The sequence below is a fragment of the Nicotiana sylvestris genome, chromosome 1, assembly GCF_000393655.2.
Source record: "Nicotiana sylvestris chromosome 1, ASM39365v2, whole genome shotgun sequence".
NCBI lineage: Eukaryota > Viridiplantae > Streptophyta > Magnoliopsida > Solanales > Solanaceae > Nicotiana > Nicotiana sylvestris.
This window is the reverse complement of record NC_091057.1, coordinates 28692913-28711616: the sequence shown is the minus strand read 5'-3', so window position 1 is coordinate 28711616 and position 18704 is coordinate 28692913. Positions and strand designations below refer to the sequence as shown.

The following is an 18704-nucleotide window of genomic DNA, read 5'->3' as shown; positions in this document are numbered from 1 at the left end:
TGGTAGGGACGAAGCTACACTTTGGTAAAGGTGGTCAATTAACCATCCTTTATGAAAAATTATACTGCCTATATAAATAAAATATTAGCTTTTAGCAGTACATAACATATATCGAACACTCTTTGTTGGAGATTTTTTTTTTCAAATTTGAACAACCCTGAAGAAATTCTTGGTTTTGCCATTGCTTTCTGGAAATTACTATAATTTTTACGTAAATTTTTTGGATACTCAAATCCAATTAAAGAAACTTAATATCTTTAAATAGTAAAACTTCATTTATAGGCTTTCGAGTTAACTTTGGCCATAGACCATAAACTTTTAAAGCTCCATAAAATGTGAAAAACTTTTTGTTTACTTACACCGAGAAACCAATTGGATATTAGCAACTTTCTTTCACATAGTGTTTCTTTTTCCATTGTTTTGATCATGAATCAAATATATAGCACAAAAGGCAAAAATAACAGAAAAAAAGCTGAAACTAAGCGTAACAGACATGAATTCCTTTTCCATAAGCTAGCATTTTCTCTTTTTAATTTACACAATGGGAAAAAAAGAACAAGAACAAATAAGGAAAAAGGAGATATAAGACCAAATAGCTTATTTTTTAAGAAAGTAATAATTTAAGAACGTGAAATATTTTGTTAATAGAAGAAAGTAAAATTAAGATATTTACTACCCCGAAATCACTTTAGAATTATGCATTCTTGAAATATGAGAATGTTACGGTTGAAATTCGAAATCATAACCTATAAATCTAAAATAAACTTAAACTATCTTTGCAACTACACAGAATCTTTCCTTAAATCAAGAATATTCAATAATATATATTACAAATAAGTTGTTTTTTGTCTTATTGCACATTATAATTTTTTAATGAAATAAGTTCAACCAAATCGACTTGTGTCCAGCTAGCTCCACCCCTGCATGCGACCACGTATTTATCTAGTGAAAGGAAACACTTTCTTTTATTCATCTTAATAGTTTTCAATCCTAACAGAAAAGGGAGAGAAACAGATACTCAATTTAAAGTGAGTAAATAGAAATTTATATTCAATCTCATAGATATATATATAATTCTGCCGAAAGCCGTATTTGATGAAAATTATGTGTACGGCTGAGGAAGATTTTCACATCTTTCAAGATCACCCTACAATATGGGGTAAAAAAAGCCAAAATAAGTGAATATTTCCAGCAACAATAAATGAATATACATTTTCTTGGTACCTTTATGTTATTGGTAGACCACAACTCGATAAAACGTCTGCCCCCGAAAAAGCTAAAACTCAAGCAAAAAGTTATTAATCGATTCAATAAGAGTAACCATGTTGAATAAGTTATTATATTATATTGATATACTTGATTCACCTTTTTCTGGTGTAAAAAGATCTGTATTTTTTTTTATAAACTCTCCTGGGGTTGGGTAATACCTGGGGTGGCTATTTGTTACCATTATACTTCAAAGAAATAATAATAATAATAATAATAATAATAATAATAATAATAATAGATACTAAAGGTTATTATTGGATGGAAAGAATTGTTGGGCGGTAACGATATACTCTTAATATTGTGTAATTTTATCCGTTTTGAGCAAAGCTTGCACGATTTTTTTCAAAAAGCCTTACACCATTAAAAGTATCTAACTCCTTATAAGTAACTTATTTTTCTTTTCTACTTTTCATGTGGGGCTTTGTTCAAACACCTCTAATCCATCCTTAACTAGAGATTTCGGGTTCGAGCCCTAGAAATGAAAATTTTCCTTCAGCTTCCCCCTTTGATGAATCTTACACGACGCAAGTTCGGATTAGTCGGTACGGATATCGGACACCAGATAAAAAATAGAATAATAATAAATAGCGAAAGACAAAGCAGCCACTATTTAGTGTCTACTACTCAACTTTTGTCTCTCTTTTAACACCCTCCGTACCCTCTATATATCTTGTAAACTTCCTCAACTCCTCTCTCACATCTCTAAATCTTTAATTTCTTTTAAATTCCCTCCTTTTCCTCCTCCTCCTCCTTCTTCTTTTTCCTTCCTCTTCCCTTTGGAAAACAATGGTGAAGTTCTCTAAGGAACTCGAGGCACAACTAATCCCAGAATGGAAAGACGCCTTTGTAAATTATTGGCAACTTAAAAAACATGTTAAGAAAATCAAGATTTCAAGAAAACCAAAACATGTTCAAGATGGAAACTCTGCTCTTGATTTTGGTCGATCCATTTTCGATTCGATTCGTTCTTTTACCATAAATTTTCATAAAGCTGCTGATAAACCTGAAGTTCCTCAAGTATGTTAATTCTTCTTCTTTTTCTTGATATTGATACTACTATCTTTTTATAAGGTGGTGAAAGTATACAAGAGGTTTGTTTATTTTGTGTGTAATTCTTTTAGTTCAAGTTCATTGTCCTTTTGTTTGAAAAAGAAAGGAAAAGGTGACATTATTTTCAGGCAAAAGTCTTAAAAACATTTAATATGTGGTTCCACACGTGAGGTTTGGGAGGGCAGTGTTTACGCAAACTTACCTTGTGAAAGTAGAGATTCTGCGCAACTAACAATAACAATAACATACTCAGTATCAAATGTATATTCTTCCTTTTTTCCACCGTTTCTTCTCCTTAATGAAAATGGTTTTTCTTTAACTTTTTAGTCTTAATATTTTTTATATTTCCCTACATGGAATTTCTTTATACTATTCTTCATGTTGAAGTTATAGTCACCGGAAAATCAAGAAAATATCGTGTTTAAATGGGTTACTATTGGATTGAGGTGGAAGGTGAAAGGGTGTGTGATTTAGCATGGAGGCAATAATGAAACGGTTTTTGTATCATGAAACTATCGTGAAGAGTTTGAAACAAGTACAACAACCTGAAAAAAAAGGAGTCAATGAAAATGACAATTTTAATTTATATGGAAGATATATAATGAAGGAAGATATTACTCCATATTATTGGTATAAATGTATCTTTCTTTTTTTAAAATTGTTTGTGTAGGTGAAGAGCATAATCAAAGAAGGAGAAGATGGAAGCGAACAAGAAGAGCAAGAAGAAATGTATGAAACTGAAAATGAGCTTGCTCAGTTGTTTTCTGAAGAAGATGGGGTAATAATAATAATAATAGAAAATTAAATTACAAAGTGACCAATAGATTACGGGTTCAAGTCGTGGAAATAGCATATTGCAGAAATGCAGGGTAAGACTGCGTACAATAGACCCTTGTGGTCTGACCCTTTCCTGAACCCTGCGCATAGCGGCAACTTACTGCACCGAGCTGCCCAAATTACAATGTGGGGTATAGAATATTTTGAAAATTTATGTTCATTTTGTGACTTTTTTTTTATTTTTATATTTTTGCATGTAGGTGAGAATATTTTTTGAAATGCTAGATGAAGAGCTGAAAAAAGTGAATGATTTTTACAAGACTAAAGAGAGTGAATTTCTTGAAAGAGGGGATATTCTTAACAAGCAGCTCCAAATATTGTTGGACCTTAAGCAAGTTCTCAGTGACCGTCGCAGGAAAATCCACGGGTCGAGATCCGGATCCGGGGTTTTCAGTCGGACCAATTCATTATCTGGCCGGAATTCTGATTTTTCCGGTGAGCTCTTCCTTCCCGTTATTTAATTTGTTTACGACAAACATAACATGTGCCTAGTTTGTAAAACAAGTTTATTTTCCTTACTGGACTTCATGTGATGTTTGTATAGTTCTAAGGCAAATTTGGAGTAGTCTAAATAAACACGTAAAAGTTGTATATTGAAAATATATTTCCAATTAGCTTGAGTTTAATTTCTAAATCAATAGACAAATTAAAGGTACATATTAGTAACACATAATAAACTCGCAACACTTCCAAGGGGGTAATTCTTGTCTAAAGATCGCGATTCATATTATAGTATTACAATAACAACAACAACGCCTCAGTTCCAAATAAGTTAGTCTTGTCTAAGACGCAATTTTTACTGTTATAGTTGTCTCTGATGTGACCTGGTTGCGGATTCAAGTCGTGAAATCAGCTACCAATACTTGCATCAGGGCAAATTGCCTACATATTTTATGCACCAGGCTGCTGTTATAGCATTGCGAGAAAAAGATTTTAAATAAAGGTTACATCAAGAACTTTGCAAATCAAGAATGATCTTCTTGAATAGTTTGGAGAGCATAGTTTCTCCATTTACATGAATCATGGGGGTCCCAAATACAAAGGTTGCAATTTATTTGTCTTCCAACAGAATAATCATTCTTATTTTAGTGGATTCCACACCATTTTCATAAAAAAAGTGTCCACCCTAGGTTATTCAGACACTAAGATTTTGAACTTTGAGAGAGTACACAAGATGTGAAAGTGATTTGATCGTAGATTTCTGTTGGAGATATGATGCACAAAATTAAATGCGCTTAGAATAATTGTTAGATGAAAAACCTCGAGACTTCGTTTATTTGTTTTAAAAAAAATGACATATTTCATCGTAAACACTTCCCGATATCAATACCAAGTGTTTATAACTTAAATACATTTTAATTATTTAATAATCATAAGAAAAGTAAGAATATAAGTTATATACACCGTTTGCAAAAAAAAAAAAATTACACTATTATATCGTTTAACCTATTACATAATATAATGTTAGTAGAAATTTACTTGTTGTTTGTTGCCACTGCTTCTTTGTATAGTATTTTTTAGCCGAGGACCAATAGTAAAAAAACCTCTCTGCCTTCTTTGATTATGTAAGTATTTTTTTACGTAGAAACTGCAAGCGAATATTGTGACAGTCCAACGGGGACAGAAACATCACAAACAGAAGAAGTGATAGCAGCACTAGAAAAGAATGGAATAAATTTTGTAAATTCAGCAAGCACAAGGGCAAAGACTAAAATAGGCAAACCAAAGATGGCAATGAGGATTGATATTCCAGCCACTACACCAACACGTACTATAGCTGCTGTTACATCTATGCTTTGGGAAGATTTAGTGAATAACCCTAAGAAAGATGGCCCTAGAGAATACATTAACAAGAAGAAAATTCAATGTGCTGAAAAGATGATCAGAAGTGCTTTTGTTGAACTTTATAGAGGCCTTGGCTTACTCAAAACTTACAGGTAATTTTCTATTTTTTTTTGTATTTTTAATTTTTATAGACTGATGTAAGATTTTAAGTCAGTACGTGCAGAATTTCATCCCGTTATGGTAACAAAGATCTTGCATTGGTATCGTAGTCCGTGCATGCATTATGATAATGATATACCAAATAGAACTAACATTGGCAAAGCTAGAAATTCGGCTAATTAAGTGTGTTGAAATTTGACTAATATATAAAGTTATTTTTCAGCGAAAAGGTATTCAGTTGACCAGCTAGCTTCATTGAATCGCACGCTCATGTAATATAACTAATAGAATTATGTTTTATATACTCACGTCGTAAAAATGTATTTATGTAATCAAATCACGTATATAATAAAGATATATACAAATAACTCTATTTAATAAAATTATATGTTAACGTAAGATAAGTAGTAAGTAACCTATTATAATCGATTACATTACGCTGATAGTAAACGCCGTCGGTGCAAAGAACTTAAATCGGTCATACTTATGGTTTACACTATCAGATCATAGTACTTTAAGAATGTAGAATGGCGTGTTGGTGGTGAGAAAACAACAACACTTTACTCTTTTTTAAGAAACTTAACCATCTTGATTTATGTGAATGGTGATGTAGCTATATTTGGTTAATGACTTGTGTTAATGTTTGTATAGTTGAGATTTCGTAATATAATAGATTTATGTCGTGATATTTGACTTATCTAACAATCATTCATTTCAAGGACATTTGGAAACAAACAAGTAACAAACAATAAAGTTCATCTTTTGTAAAGGGAAATAAAGGGAAAAAAGCAACAAGAAGATGACAAAAGAAAAACAGTATGAGGAAAGAAAAAGAAAGAACTAACAATGAAGATATTGCAGTAAACGTTTAGCAAATATTTGTGAACTCTGAAAAATATCACTTTTAGTTCGCGATTAAAATTATTTACATTTGATGACCAGAAAGTAAATAAAATTTGTATATATTTTTTGTATATAATATACAAATATATATATATATATATATATATATATTAATTATTTTTAGAACGGCCGTACAATATCTTTTTCCCTTATTATTCTTCTATTTTTTGGGCTAACTCTCTGTCACCTTTTGATCAAAAAGCTTTTTCATTAGCTATAGCCATTGCAATAGAAGAAGTTTCTTGAACGTAAACGTCTATAAATTCTGTTACTTTTTAGTTTACATGCATGAATTTCAAAATAAGTCTATGGATGTTTTAATGATTTTGCTAACTTTTATTTTCAGCTCACTAAACATGGTGGCTTTCGTGAAGATACTTAAGAAGTTTGATAAGGTAATGTTTTAAGTTTGAAAATAAATTTAGGGTTTTAATATTTACACTAGATCAATAAATAAACCCGACTCGCAAATATTTAACCTTATTTCTTTCATTTTCCCGTCAAACAGGTTGCTAAGCAGCAAGCATCAGCCAATTACCTTAAACAAGTCAAAAGATCCCATTTCATTAGCTCTGACAAGGTAATTAAATTTTCAATTGATGTATATAGTCACCATAAGAAAAGGAAAATACTTATTTTAATGAATAATTATGTTCTTTGCAAATTTCTTAGAGTACTTCCTTTAGTTGCCCAAATTCCTATTAATTGTTAATGAATTTCTAATTAATTAAAGCAATTTCTTTTCATGCATTTTCACGTTACACTCGTACTTGGCTGAAAAAATTACAAACGATATGCCCATTTTTACCAGTCTTTCTCTGTGAACTATGCATACATCTCTTTTTAAATAAATTAGCTAGTTTAATACAAAAGCCATAAGTCGATCCGAACACTATGATTATTTTTGAAAAAAATAAGTGCAAGACTTTTTACATTTCGTGTTTCATGTTTTCTTCGTGAATGTTCTTTAAAGGGAAAAAAGGAGGTTTTGATATATTTGTGGGATATGATTAAGATGTCATTAAGTGCTTTTAGTATTATATATCATGAAATGGAAATAGTTTTTTATACTATTAGTGGTGATTAGTGGATGTTGATGATTTCTTTGTAATAATTGGCAAAACATCACTTTTAGCTTGCGGTCAAAACTATTTATACTCGACATGCGACAGTCGTAGAAGTGTATAAAATTATATATTTTTTTGTATATAACATACAGAAATGTGTGTGTATCACAAATAATATATGATTTTCAATTATTATTTTGAGAACAAGTATACAGTATTATTTTTCCTAATATTATTTTGCTAGGTGAAAATGGATGATTACTAATGCACAATATTTTATGTTTATTCTATTTATTGGTGAGAAGGTGGTTAGGCTAATGGACGAAGTGGAGTCCTTATTCACACAGCACTTTGCAAACAGTGACAGGAAAAAGGCAATGAAGTTCTTAAGACCCCAACAGAATAAAGAATCTCATATGGTCACCTTTTTTGTTGGTAATTCCCTCACTCACTACTCACCCACCCACCCCCTTATATAAAAATAGAAACAAAACAAAAGAAATTCAATTTCCCTCCCTTATATGTCTCTCTAGATCCATCTATATGTACATATTATACTATAATGCTAACAAAAGGTAGTGACAAAAGTTTGACAATATTAACCAAAATTGGGAATTGAATGAGTAACAACAACAATGGTGTTCGGGGAGGTATATGCAGATCTTATTCCTACCTCGTGCATGTAAAGAGGTTGTTCCGAAAGACCTTCGGCTCAAGAGAAAATTGAATGAGTAATGTATTTATTTAGGGGTGAGTGTGTACCCCAAACAAATACATTCATAAGATTGAGTCAACTTAAAATCCATTACTAGTTTTTTTTATTTTAAAAAAATCATTTTTAGCAGTTAAATTATAACTAGAGATCCTAAAGAACGATATTTAAACAAAGAATTTTTTTTCGAAGTTTTGGAGTTAGAGAGGTTGAATAATGACCCGTCAACCTATTTTTTATTAAACAAACTTTAGACGAACTACGCCATAATCCAGTTTATTAACTCAACTCATTTTAACTTGCACAATTGATACCTCTAGTTCAAACTTTCACGTCCCTCATAAGCATCAATTACAAGCTGATACAACGAAAATACGATGCAAATTTATGTTTATATAGTATGGTTTAGGAAATATTATAAAATATAATAACAAACTTTCTTAAAAAAAGAGGTATACATCTCAACTATAGTATCATTGTTACATTTTCAGAGTTGCCTGCCTTTTCATAAACTAAAATAACTTTAATATTGTAGTAAGATTTTGATAGAAACAAAGGTGCATGGAACGTGTAAAACAAGACGAGTAACATGTTACAACATGTTAAATTATACTGGTAATTTTAAAAAAAAATTCGTTGTTATGTGTAATCATATATAAGAAGGGCAGCCTGGTACATTAAACTCTCATTATGCGCGGGGTCCGGGGAAGGGCCGTACCATAAAGGTCTATTGTACGCAGCCTTACCTTGTATTTCTGCAAGGGGCTGTTTCCGCGGCTCGAACCCGTGACCTGCTGGTCAAGTAGCAACTTTACCTGTTACACCAAGACTCCCCTGCATATATATATATATATATATATATATATATAAGTTAAATTCTAGTAATAATTATTGGTTATGTTACTGGAATTGCAGGGCTTTTCACAGGTTGTTTTGTGACGCTATTTAGTGTATACGCAATATTGGCTCATTTGAGTGGCATGTTTTCCCCTAGAACTGAAGCTGGTTATGTTGAAACTGTTTACCCTATTTTCAGGTACCCCTTTTTTCTCACATTACTCTCATGTTTTCCCTCCTTTCTTCACAGACTTTATGGATGTCTTTAAGTTTTCCTAATTTTTAATTTGATATTGTCATTAATTAATATTCTTGCCATATTTTGAAATATACTATAGGTTTTGAGATTCAATAAAATGACATATGGTATGAAAATAACTAGAATGTCACTTTTTTTTAATGTATCAATGATCTTGAGAAAGACACTAAAATTTATGGACATTTCTTTCAAGAGTTGAAAAATAGACCATTCACTAAATCTAGGGATAGGTGCACAAACAGCCAGATTTAGGGATACTATTTATAAATTAGTCGGTATTTAATTTGTCCTAAAATTTTGAGCTAAAAATCTTAACTTGAGGACATTTCAGGATATTTTTATTCTGAAAAATTAAAATGAAAAATTAAAATTCAGGACGCACTAGTTAATTCTAAAATAACAACCTTTTAGAGTGGCTACCTAGTGTCATTTCCACCTGAATGTAATAGAAATGCATGAATGTTTAGCTACAAATTTTTGATAAATGGAATTTAAGGACTAAATGAATAGTCAAGGTAATTTAAGGGAGTAATGCAATTTATAGTACAACAACAACAAGAAGCTCAATATTTTTTCACAAGTGGGGTCTGGAGAGGGTGAGATGTATGCCGCCTTACCCCTACCCTAGAAGGACGTAATGCAATTTATAGTGCTTTCCCTAAATGAATAGTCAAGGTGATTTTGTGTAACCAGTACCTTTTTCCTCTCATAGTTTATTCTTTGCTCCCTTTATATCATGTAACTTCCCTTAATAAGTCGAACTAGTTACCTGAAAAATAAAGACCTACTATAACATGTTAAATTACACTAATAGCTTAAATTTTTTAACATTGTCAGTGTAATGCTAAAGATGAGTATTGTGTAATGTGTGCAGCATGTTTGCATTGCTAAGCTTGCACTTGTTCATGTATGGTTGCAATCTGTTCCTATGGAAGAGCACAAGAATCAACTACAACTTTATATTTGAATTTCAACCTAGAACTGCTCTCAAATACAGAGATGCATTCCTCATTGGAACTTGTTTAATGACTGCTGTTGTTGGAGCTCTGGTTATTCATTTAATCTTACTTTCAAGTGGATTTTCTCCTAGCCAAGTTGATGCAATTCCTGGAATTCTCCTACTGGTTAGTCACCTAAAGCCGGATCTATTGTTTCTTTTCGTTTTCTTGAACCGAGGGTCTTTCAGAAACAGCCTCTCTACTCCTCCGGGGTAGAGGTAAGATCTGCGTATATTTTACTAGGTTGTTGTTGTTGTTAGTCACCTAAAATCTTGTTAAACATTTTTGCTCAACGCATATAGCTTCCTAATGTTAACATAGTCTTTTTGAACTATTTCCCTTTGCATTTTCAGATTTTTCTTGCTCTGCTGATATGTCCATTGAACATTTTCTATCGTCCAACGCGCTTCTACTTCCTTAAAGTCATACGTAACATTGTTTGCTCTCCATTTTACAAGGTATTTTGAGATCTTAAAATCAAGAAATTCGTTGTTCTGGAGGGTTTTTGATGACTGTACTGATCTCGCCAATATAATGATATTGATATAGGTATTGATGGTAGACTTTTTCATGGCTGATCAACTAACAAGCCAGGTAACTAACCTTTGATTTTCAAATATTTTCTTCACATTATTTTCTTTTAAGACAGAGTCTTGAAATGTATATAGATGATTTAGTATGTTCCTAACTTAGATTCTGTTTTTCTGTCTTTTAGATCCCATTGATGAGGCATTTGGAATCATCAGCTTGCTATTTTCTTGCTGGAAGTTTAACAACTCATGGACTTCCAACCTGTAAGTCCGGACGAATGTACAGAGAGCTCGCTTATGTTATATCTTTCGCGCCTTATTATTGGCGTGCAATGCAGGTAAAACAGCTAACTCTACATTATAAATCACTGCTAAATAATCATTGGGATAATTACATTTTTGACGCTACCTAAAAAATATACTTATAATATACATATCATATACATGGTCTGTTTATATATTTTGTATATTTGGCTATGGCCTGTAATTATTTCGGGTCGCCTGGACAAAAATGAAAAAAAATCCCACAATTATTTCCATCTTCCAAAGTTTGGAACTTTTACTGTTTTCTGACTGAGCTAACTAGTGTGTTTGTTATCTAGTGTGCGAGGAGATGGTTCGACGAGGCTGACATAAATCACTTGGCTAACTTGGGAAAGTATGTTTCTGCAATGGTAGCAGCTGGTGCTAGGCTAACCTATGCAAGAACACCTGATTCACAGTTATGGTTGGCAATTGTGTTGGTGACTTCAGCTATAGCTACAGTTTATCAATTGTATTGGGATTTTGTTAAGGACTGGGGATTTTTTAACCTAAAATCCAAGAATCCTTTGCTTAGAGATGAACTAATCCTCAAGAACAAGAGCATTTACTATGTTTCAATTGTAAGTCCTTTGTCTTTTAACACCTTTTTTCTCCATGCAACGATATCGTATCTCTGAACAGACTTTAAACTTTCAATCCTAGGCTTTGAATTTGGTCTTGAGAGTAGTTTGGGTTGAGACAGTGATGCATTTCAACGTTGGATTATTTGAATCGCGTTTACTGGACTTTTCCCTTGCCTCATTAGAAGTTATTCGACGTGGTCACTGGAACTTCTACAGGTATAATAAAGTCTCAAAATATACTTACGTTTTCTAGGAAATTCATATTTCTTATTGTATATTTGTGATTGTTTAGGTTGGAGAATGAGCACTTGAACAATGTTGGAAAATTCAGAGCAGTGAAAGCAGTTCCATTGCCATTCCGCGAGACAGACTCTGATGGCTAGAATAAATTTTTGATCTCTGTCTGGATATCAGAGACATGATTCTCAATAAGAGGCAAGTAGTAGTTTTTGCGGCCACAAATTGGAGGCACTTATCGCTTATGGTTAGAGTGGAGAATCCACCATCATTTATTGATCATTTAACAATGAATTGAGCCTTAGGGATCAAAGTGTTGCCCAAGAAAAATCGCGATCAGCTAATGTTATTTCCATGTCAGTTGTATATTTTCTCATTCTTAACTCTAATCTGATCAGAAATGTATCTCTGAGATCTATATTATTCTTAGTAAATATCAAAAGACTTGATTTCCCTGAATTCTTGTTTCTGCTACCATATTAGATTTGCCACATCTTTGTGATTGTATGTCAATATCAGATGATTCTTTATCTACATTCAGTTATTGCTACAAGTCTTTAGCCGAGGGTCTATCCTCTCTGTCCTTCCAAGGTAGGGGTAAGACTGCGTACATCTTACCCTCCCCAGACCCCGCTCGTGGAAATTCACTGGGTTGTTGTTGTTGTTAGTTAGTTAGTTAGTTATTGCCAAGCCAACTGCATTCTGTGTTATAAGTTGGGGGAAAAAAGGAGAAATTTGACATTCTTCTGAATGTTGAAGCTGAGGCGAAGGACAAAACACTAATACTTTGTTTATTGATATCACCTTGAATCCACTAGTATTACATATTTCACTGGTTAAAAATGAAAAATGTTAAATTACATGCAAATTACAAATACATATGATCATCCAAAGAACAAGGAATACAAGTTTGTATTGAAATGTATAGGAAAAATAGAGGATCACTTATCTTGAGAATTTGCCTTCTTTTATCATCTCTGCTATTTTCTTGGATAGACAATATGCAGTGGACTGAATAGTGATCATTGGATTTACACCAACAGCACCAGGCAAAACACTAGCATCACAAACAAATAAGCCATTTGCTTCCCAACTCTCTCCATTCTCATCGACAGCGCCATCTTTTTCGCTCATTCCCATCCTGCAACTTCCCATCTGATGAGCAGAACTATAAGTTGTGAAATTCTTTACAAGTGACTTTGGTCCCTCAGCTGCTGTGACTGTATTAAGAAAAGCCTCGATTTCTTTTTCACTTTTTCCCTTACATTTCATTCTCTGTCCATCGCTACGTTGAGTACCTACCTCATCAGCTCCTGCTGCTATCAAGATCCTTAAAGCCTGTTTTAGCCCTTGCTTCAAACTTTCTTTGTCCGTAGCATTGAACGTATAGCTTATTCTTCCATCCGATCTGACTTCCCCCGATCCAACATCTTTAACCATTGCAAACAAATGCGCTGTTCTTGAATATTTGAGTAACCTATTCTTTAAGTCCTCACCAGATGTCCAAGGACACAAGGCAGCGAACGAACCTGGTCCTAAAGCAGTAGCTTCTATTATAGCTCTAACATTGGAATCATAACTCCCGACTTTGTGTACTGAGGTAATGATTCCTCCTTCATATATTTTTCCCTTGAGGTCTGAATCGGACTCGGGAAAGTATCCCCATGCCATTATAACCGGATGAAGATGGAGATTTCGGCCAATGTTCGGATTTCTCAAACCACTAGAAATCATAAGTGGAGGTGTCAAAAGAGAACCACAAGCTGAGATGGTTACCTTGGCCTCAATACATATCCTCTTTGTGATATCTTTATTTGTACTAGTTGCAATCACTCCCAAGCATTTCTTATCTCTTGTTTTCCCATACTTGTTCTTTTCTAGTATGAATCTCTCAGCTTTGCATCCTGTTATAATCACAGCTCCACTGTCCACAGCATCCACCAGCCAAGTTGTATCAGTTCCTTTCTTCTCACCTCTTCTACATCCGTAGCAGCACGAGCCACAATAATGATTCTCGGATGTGTTTCGTGCCACGCCTTCAACTTCAAGACCAAGATTCTCACACCCTTTTCGGAGAATTTGGTTCTGAAGACCTTCTTGTGTGCAGTTTTCTGTCACACCGATCCGTTCACAAACTTTGTCCATAGCAGATACATACTCAGGGCTTTGGAAAATTGGTAGTCTTTTATCATCGCCCCATTCTTGTATAACACAATCAGGAGTCTTAATGCAGGCTGACCAATTAATCGCGGAGCCACCACCAACTGTTGATCCAGCCATGATCATTATTTTAGCATCCAAAGTTGAGAGTATTCCTCCTGATTCATACATTTGGTTCATTGAAGGTCCTTCAAGGGACGAATAGTCGGATTTGGTGTAGTAGTTTCCTTTTTCGAGAACGATAACTTTGTGGCCAGAACTTGCAAGAACACTTGCTGCAACACCTCCACCACAACCTGAACCAACAATAACAACATCACATTGAACTTTGTACATGTTGTTTTTGGTATCATCTATAACTTTTAGGCCTTTTTGGACAAGGGACTTGACTATAGTTGATTCTGTTTCATAAATTGCCTCTACAATTCCCTTCTCAAGAGGTCTTTCTTCAGCTGTTTCTGAATGCTTCTCTTCATTGTCTACTTGATATCCAATGTCATCCCATGCTTGATTTTTTGAATCTTCACCAACCTATGGCAAGAAAAGGACACCTCAATTCAGCATTTTTAAGCTTGCACAGTCAAACTTCTCTATAACAGTCTTATTTGTTTCGATACTTTTTGGCTGTTATAATGAAGTGTTGTTACAGAGGATATATATTATAACATCACATAAAAATCGGTTCCGAGAAAAATGTAGTTTTTATAGTGAATGACTGTTATATAGAGATGTTGTTATAGAGAGGTCTGACTGTAATATGTGGTTTTTTTGTTAACTTCCTTGAATCAAATGGATGTAAATTTGTTGAATGTAATATCAAAATCACTAACAAATTATGTCCACGTTAAGACAAATAATATGTATAATAAATCTACTAATTGATGATCAAGATTTCGCTTTAAATGAATGGATCATTTGAAAGTAAAATAGCAAAACATAAGAAATGTTACTACTTAGATTCAATATCAACTAGTACTTGATTTTCTCATCATTATTGGTCAATTGACTTACATCTAAAACTTATCGGAAGAATAAATTCTCCCCCTAAACAAGACTCTTTAATAACTATATTGTAGATGTTATTGTGTTATTGTGCGAAGAAGGGATTATCAATTTATGGAAGTGCATCTGTATTTTTCTTTTAGGAAAAGTAAACTATTTTTTCTTACTTCAAATAAGGTAAAATGCAAATATAAAAAGAAAATTCATGTCAAAATCCTAACACTGGTGTCACTGAAGTCCTCTTTTGATCAAGAAAAAACATAAATGAATGGTAGTTGTTGCTATCTCGTTTTCCATTCAAGATCACAGAATTCTAAGAACCAAACCAAAAGTAGAAAAACAAATTGGAAACATTTAGTCAAAAAGATGTACACTATTAAAATTTTTGGGATCAAATAATAAACTAGGTGACTTTTCTAGTGAAAGAAGAAATTGGTCTACGAGTAAATAATTAACAACACATGATACTGACAGTAACTGTTAGCATATATCAAAAACTCCAAACTAAAGAGCTGTCATTTTCAACCACCTAATTTCCAGAAAGAACATAGTATTATTTTATAAATGATTTTTTTCAACAAATAAATAGTGACTAGTTATAAGTCATGTTCAATGGTCACAGGTTTAAAGTTGCAAAATCTTGCTTAAGGGCCAACTTAAAGAAAATTGATATATAAGTCTATTTTGCATGTCATGTGTTACTATGTGATTAACTAATAAATAAAAGGACCATTATCTGAAACTAAATTTGCATTTTGTTTGTGAATACGAAGTATTTACGCTAATCCGATAAATACATAAAAAAAATTACCTAAATTGTTATGTTAATTAGTAAACTTCCTAGACAAACCTTTCATTGGATCATGATTCATGTGGTACTCAACTTCTATTAAAAGAAGCTTTGAAATGAAAAATATTACTAAAAATAAGATGCTTATTTAATAATGGTAAGCCAAATGATAGTACATAATTTTAGATAGTGATGTGAACATAGTCGGATCCAAAATTTTAATTCTATGAGATTATTTTGTTGGGAAATAAGTTATTCTGAAATTAATTATTCGAGATTAATTATTTTGGGATTGTCATCCCACCCTCTCATAGAAATAAAAATAACACTACAATCCCATGATGACTAATCCAGCATGATAACTAATCCCTGAATTAGTTGTACCGCGATTTTGTTCCAAACAAACTTAGGATAATTAGTCATCTTAAATTTAATTTCAACATTAATTATCTCTTATCTGTGTTAGAGTGATACAAGCCCTATGAGTTCACCTGATGATCCATTACGCTCAAGCCTAGCTGGCCATTGAGGGGAAACATACATTTACAGCACATATCCCAAGAAAAAATATCAAAGAAAAATGATGAAAAGACAATAAAGCCCTTGAAGCAATAAACAGAGCATTTTGAAAAATGTTAAAGAGAAAAGAAGAAGAATTACCTGAGTAAAGAAGATGTAGAGACACAAGAATTTGATAAACATAAATGCCAATCTAACTGGAGTTAAGAATCTGTTCTTGAACCATTTCTGCAGCACAATCTCTCTTTTCTCCAATGGAATATCACAGAATTTATTGATGTAAGGCCATTTTTGGACAAAACAAAATGATCCACAAAGTAACAAAGTTCCAATTCTTGTTGATAGTATTCTTAACAAACCCCTCACCAAGATTATTGCTTCTAAAAACCCCCTTTTCATTACAACCTCTGCACACTGCAAATAATCAACAAAATTGATCAAACAAAAATTTAAAAATTTAAATTAAATTTTAAAAAAAAAAAAAAAGACAACACCACTTAGTAGGCGTTTGGACATAAAAATTATAATTTTTTGAAAATTTTTTGTATTTGAAGTTAAGTTGAAAAATATTGAAATTATGTTTGGTCATGCATTTCAGTTCAAAAAATATTGCAGCTACAAAAAAAAATTATCTGAAATTTTTGAAAAACCCACTTTTTAGTTTTTGAAACGCTCATTTTCAATAAATATCCAAAAACTTATAAATTTCATGGACAGACGCGTTGTTGAAAAAAAATTGGAAAAATTAATTAATTCAATATTTCACCCAAAAAAGAAAAAGAAAAAAAATAGGGGCTTTTATTTTTGTTTGACTTACCTCATCAGGAATTGGATACTGAGAAGCAGAAGCTTTATGAAGGTATTGAATATTATGACTATTTTTTTCTGGGATTTCATTTTGAGGAAGAGGAGGAAGAATAGTTTCACAAATACTAGTCAAAGTTTCCATTTCTGAAGAGGAAAAGCCATGACTATACTTCGTTTCTCTTCTTCCTCCTCTAAGTAAAGGATGACTCTTTTTCTCCATTTTTCTTTATGTTTTTTTCTCTTATGGATTATTGTTTTTTACTCACTGTTTTTGAAGTTTGCAAAGAAAACTTTTGGTATTTATAGAGTATCTTTCTTGTCTTTGTCTGCATGAGAAAAGGTAGACAGCTTTACAACTATCTAATAGTATTCTTTTTTATTGCCTTTCTTTTTCTTTTTCTTTTTCTTTTTTGTTTCTTTATGAGGGGTGTCTTGAAACAACAATCAACTTATTTTTATGTGACCTATATATCACGAGTTCGAGCCATGTGATTACAACTGATGGTTGCATCAGGGTAGGCTGTCTATAGCACACTTTATTGGGATCAACAACTCATGTTTGTATCAGGGTAGACTGCCTGTATCATACTTTATTGAAATCATCAACTGATGTTTATATGAAAGTTGGCTGCTTATATCACAAGATCAGCAACCAATGCTTGTGTGAACGTGATATTCGAAATTCACTAAAGGGAAAGCATTCGCTTTAAGGAGTTTATGTTCAAGAATCGAATTCAAGACTTATGCTTAAGAGCGGAAGATGTCATCCATTCAACTAGTGCCGAAGCTAAGTTTAATGAAGGAAATTCAAATCGAAAAATTACGTTGTGCAAAAAGAAGTAATATAATTTTCTCTATATACTTGAGTTTTTGACAACTCGTGAAGCGATTTTAAAATTATTTTAGATCACATGTTTAAGTGTTAAATGCGGGATCCCAAAATAGCTCACTATGTGGTGAGGATTCCAATCACTTATGTAATATTTCCTCTCTTTTTCTTTCCAAAAAAAAAAAAAAAATCCTAAATGTACCATATATATATATATATATTTTTTTTTCTGGCTTGTATAGCTAAGGCCAGTATAGTCATTGCCGAATTAATTGATTATACTAAAAATGTAAACTTGAAGATTGTACGAACCACATATATTTTAAGACCCCAATTGATATGATCCACTTGATGTATATTAATGAATGTGGTCTATCCCTATCCTGAAATATCAACAACCATTATTATTTATTTCAGTAAAAAGCTAAATTAAATCATTTAGTGTTACTTTACTTGATATAAATGTTTGGTTGAGACTTCAATTTTTTAAGATACTCGTCAATTTCTTCTTGATTTGCATTAACTGTACATAAAAGTTTTCATTCGTCTTGGAAACTTGTTTAAGACTCTAGAAATTTCTCTGAGTGAGAGTGAGAGGAGTGGCAATTTTGGTTTGTGTTTTGTTATTACCAAATTCTAAAGATTTAATTAGGTTTCTTGTAGAAAATGCATGTATTTGTCTTTCCTTTAATTAGTTTAGGGTTTTCATTCCTTTTAATTCTAGATTTGTGGTTATAGATCTGGAGGTAATAGTATAAGAAATAACGTCATTACTTGGACTTCCTAATTACTAGACAATCCTAAAAGAGGAAAATTATATAGTGTATAGAAACTTTTTGTATGTGCATATTTAACGAAGGAAGTACGATATAAAACTATAATAAGATAGCATGTTTAGCACATTTTTTTTTGTCTCAGAAGCATCACTTCTTTGTCTTAGAAACAAAGGCGGAGCAGAACCTAGTAATTTTTTGTTCAAATCATATATTTGTCTTAAATTATTTATTAAATATGTACAAATTATTAATTTAGAACCCAGTAACTTAAAAAGACTAGAATCTCGAACT

At 32.4% G+C, this 18704-nt stretch overlaps 2 protein-coding genes across 2 annotated transcripts; one reads left to right on the top strand and one right to left on the bottom strand.

Moving 5' to 3' along the window:
- Positions 1–1945: 1945 nt before the first annotated feature.
- Positions 1946–11989, top strand: LOC104237714 (phosphate transporter PHO1). Its single transcript, XM_009791912.2, has 15 exons — positions 1946–2286; positions 2990–3097; positions 3357–3591; positions 4742–5093; positions 6350–6398; positions 6512–6583; positions 7376–7505; positions 8698–8818; positions 9753–10002; positions 10230–10334; positions 10426–10470; positions 10592–10744; positions 11009–11290; positions 11373–11509; positions 11586–11989. The coding sequence occupies exons 1-15, from the start codon at positions 2056–2058 to the stop codon at positions 11674–11676; spliced, it is 2361 nt and encodes a 786-aa protein (XP_009790214.1). The 5' UTR covers positions 1946–2055; the 3' UTR covers positions 11677–11989.
- Positions 11990–12304: 315 nt separating this feature from the next.
- Positions 12305–17093, bottom strand: LOC104237715 (long-chain-alcohol oxidase FAO1). Its single transcript, XM_009791913.2, has 3 exons — positions 16819–17093; positions 16143–16415; positions 12305–14221 (listed from the first exon to the last, which is right to left on the bottom strand). The coding sequence occupies exons 1-3, from the start codon at positions 17026–17028 to the stop codon at positions 12476–12478; spliced, it is 2229 nt and encodes a 742-aa protein (XP_009790215.1). The 5' UTR covers positions 17029–17093; the 3' UTR covers positions 12305–12475.
- Positions 17094–18704: the final 1611 nt, after the last annotated feature.

Coding starts and splice junctions, on each gene's coding strand:
- LOC104237715 (XM_009791913.2), bottom strand. CDS start 17,028: ATGGAGAAAAAGAGTCATCCTTTACTTAGAGGAGGAAGAAGAGAAACG. Junction 16,416..16,818: donor AGTATCCAATTCCTGATGAG/GTAAGTCAAACA, acceptor GATTATTTGCAG/TGTGCAGAGGTTGTAATGAA. Junction 14,222..16,142: donor TCTACATCTTCTTTACTCAG/GTAATTCTTCTT, acceptor TTCTTGCCATAG/GTTGGTGAAGATTCAAAAAA.
- LOC104237714 (XM_009791912.2), top strand. CDS start 2,056: ATGGTGAAGTTCTCTAAGGAACTCGAGGCACAACTAATCCCAGAATGG. Junction 5,094..6,349: donor GGCTTACTCAAAACTTACAG/GTAATTTTCTAT, acceptor TTTTATTTTCAG/CTCACTAAACATGGTGGCTT. Junction 10,003..10,229: donor TTCCTGGAATTCTCCTACTG/GTTAGTCACCTA, acceptor TTGCATTTTCAG/ATTTTTCTTGCTCTGCTGAT.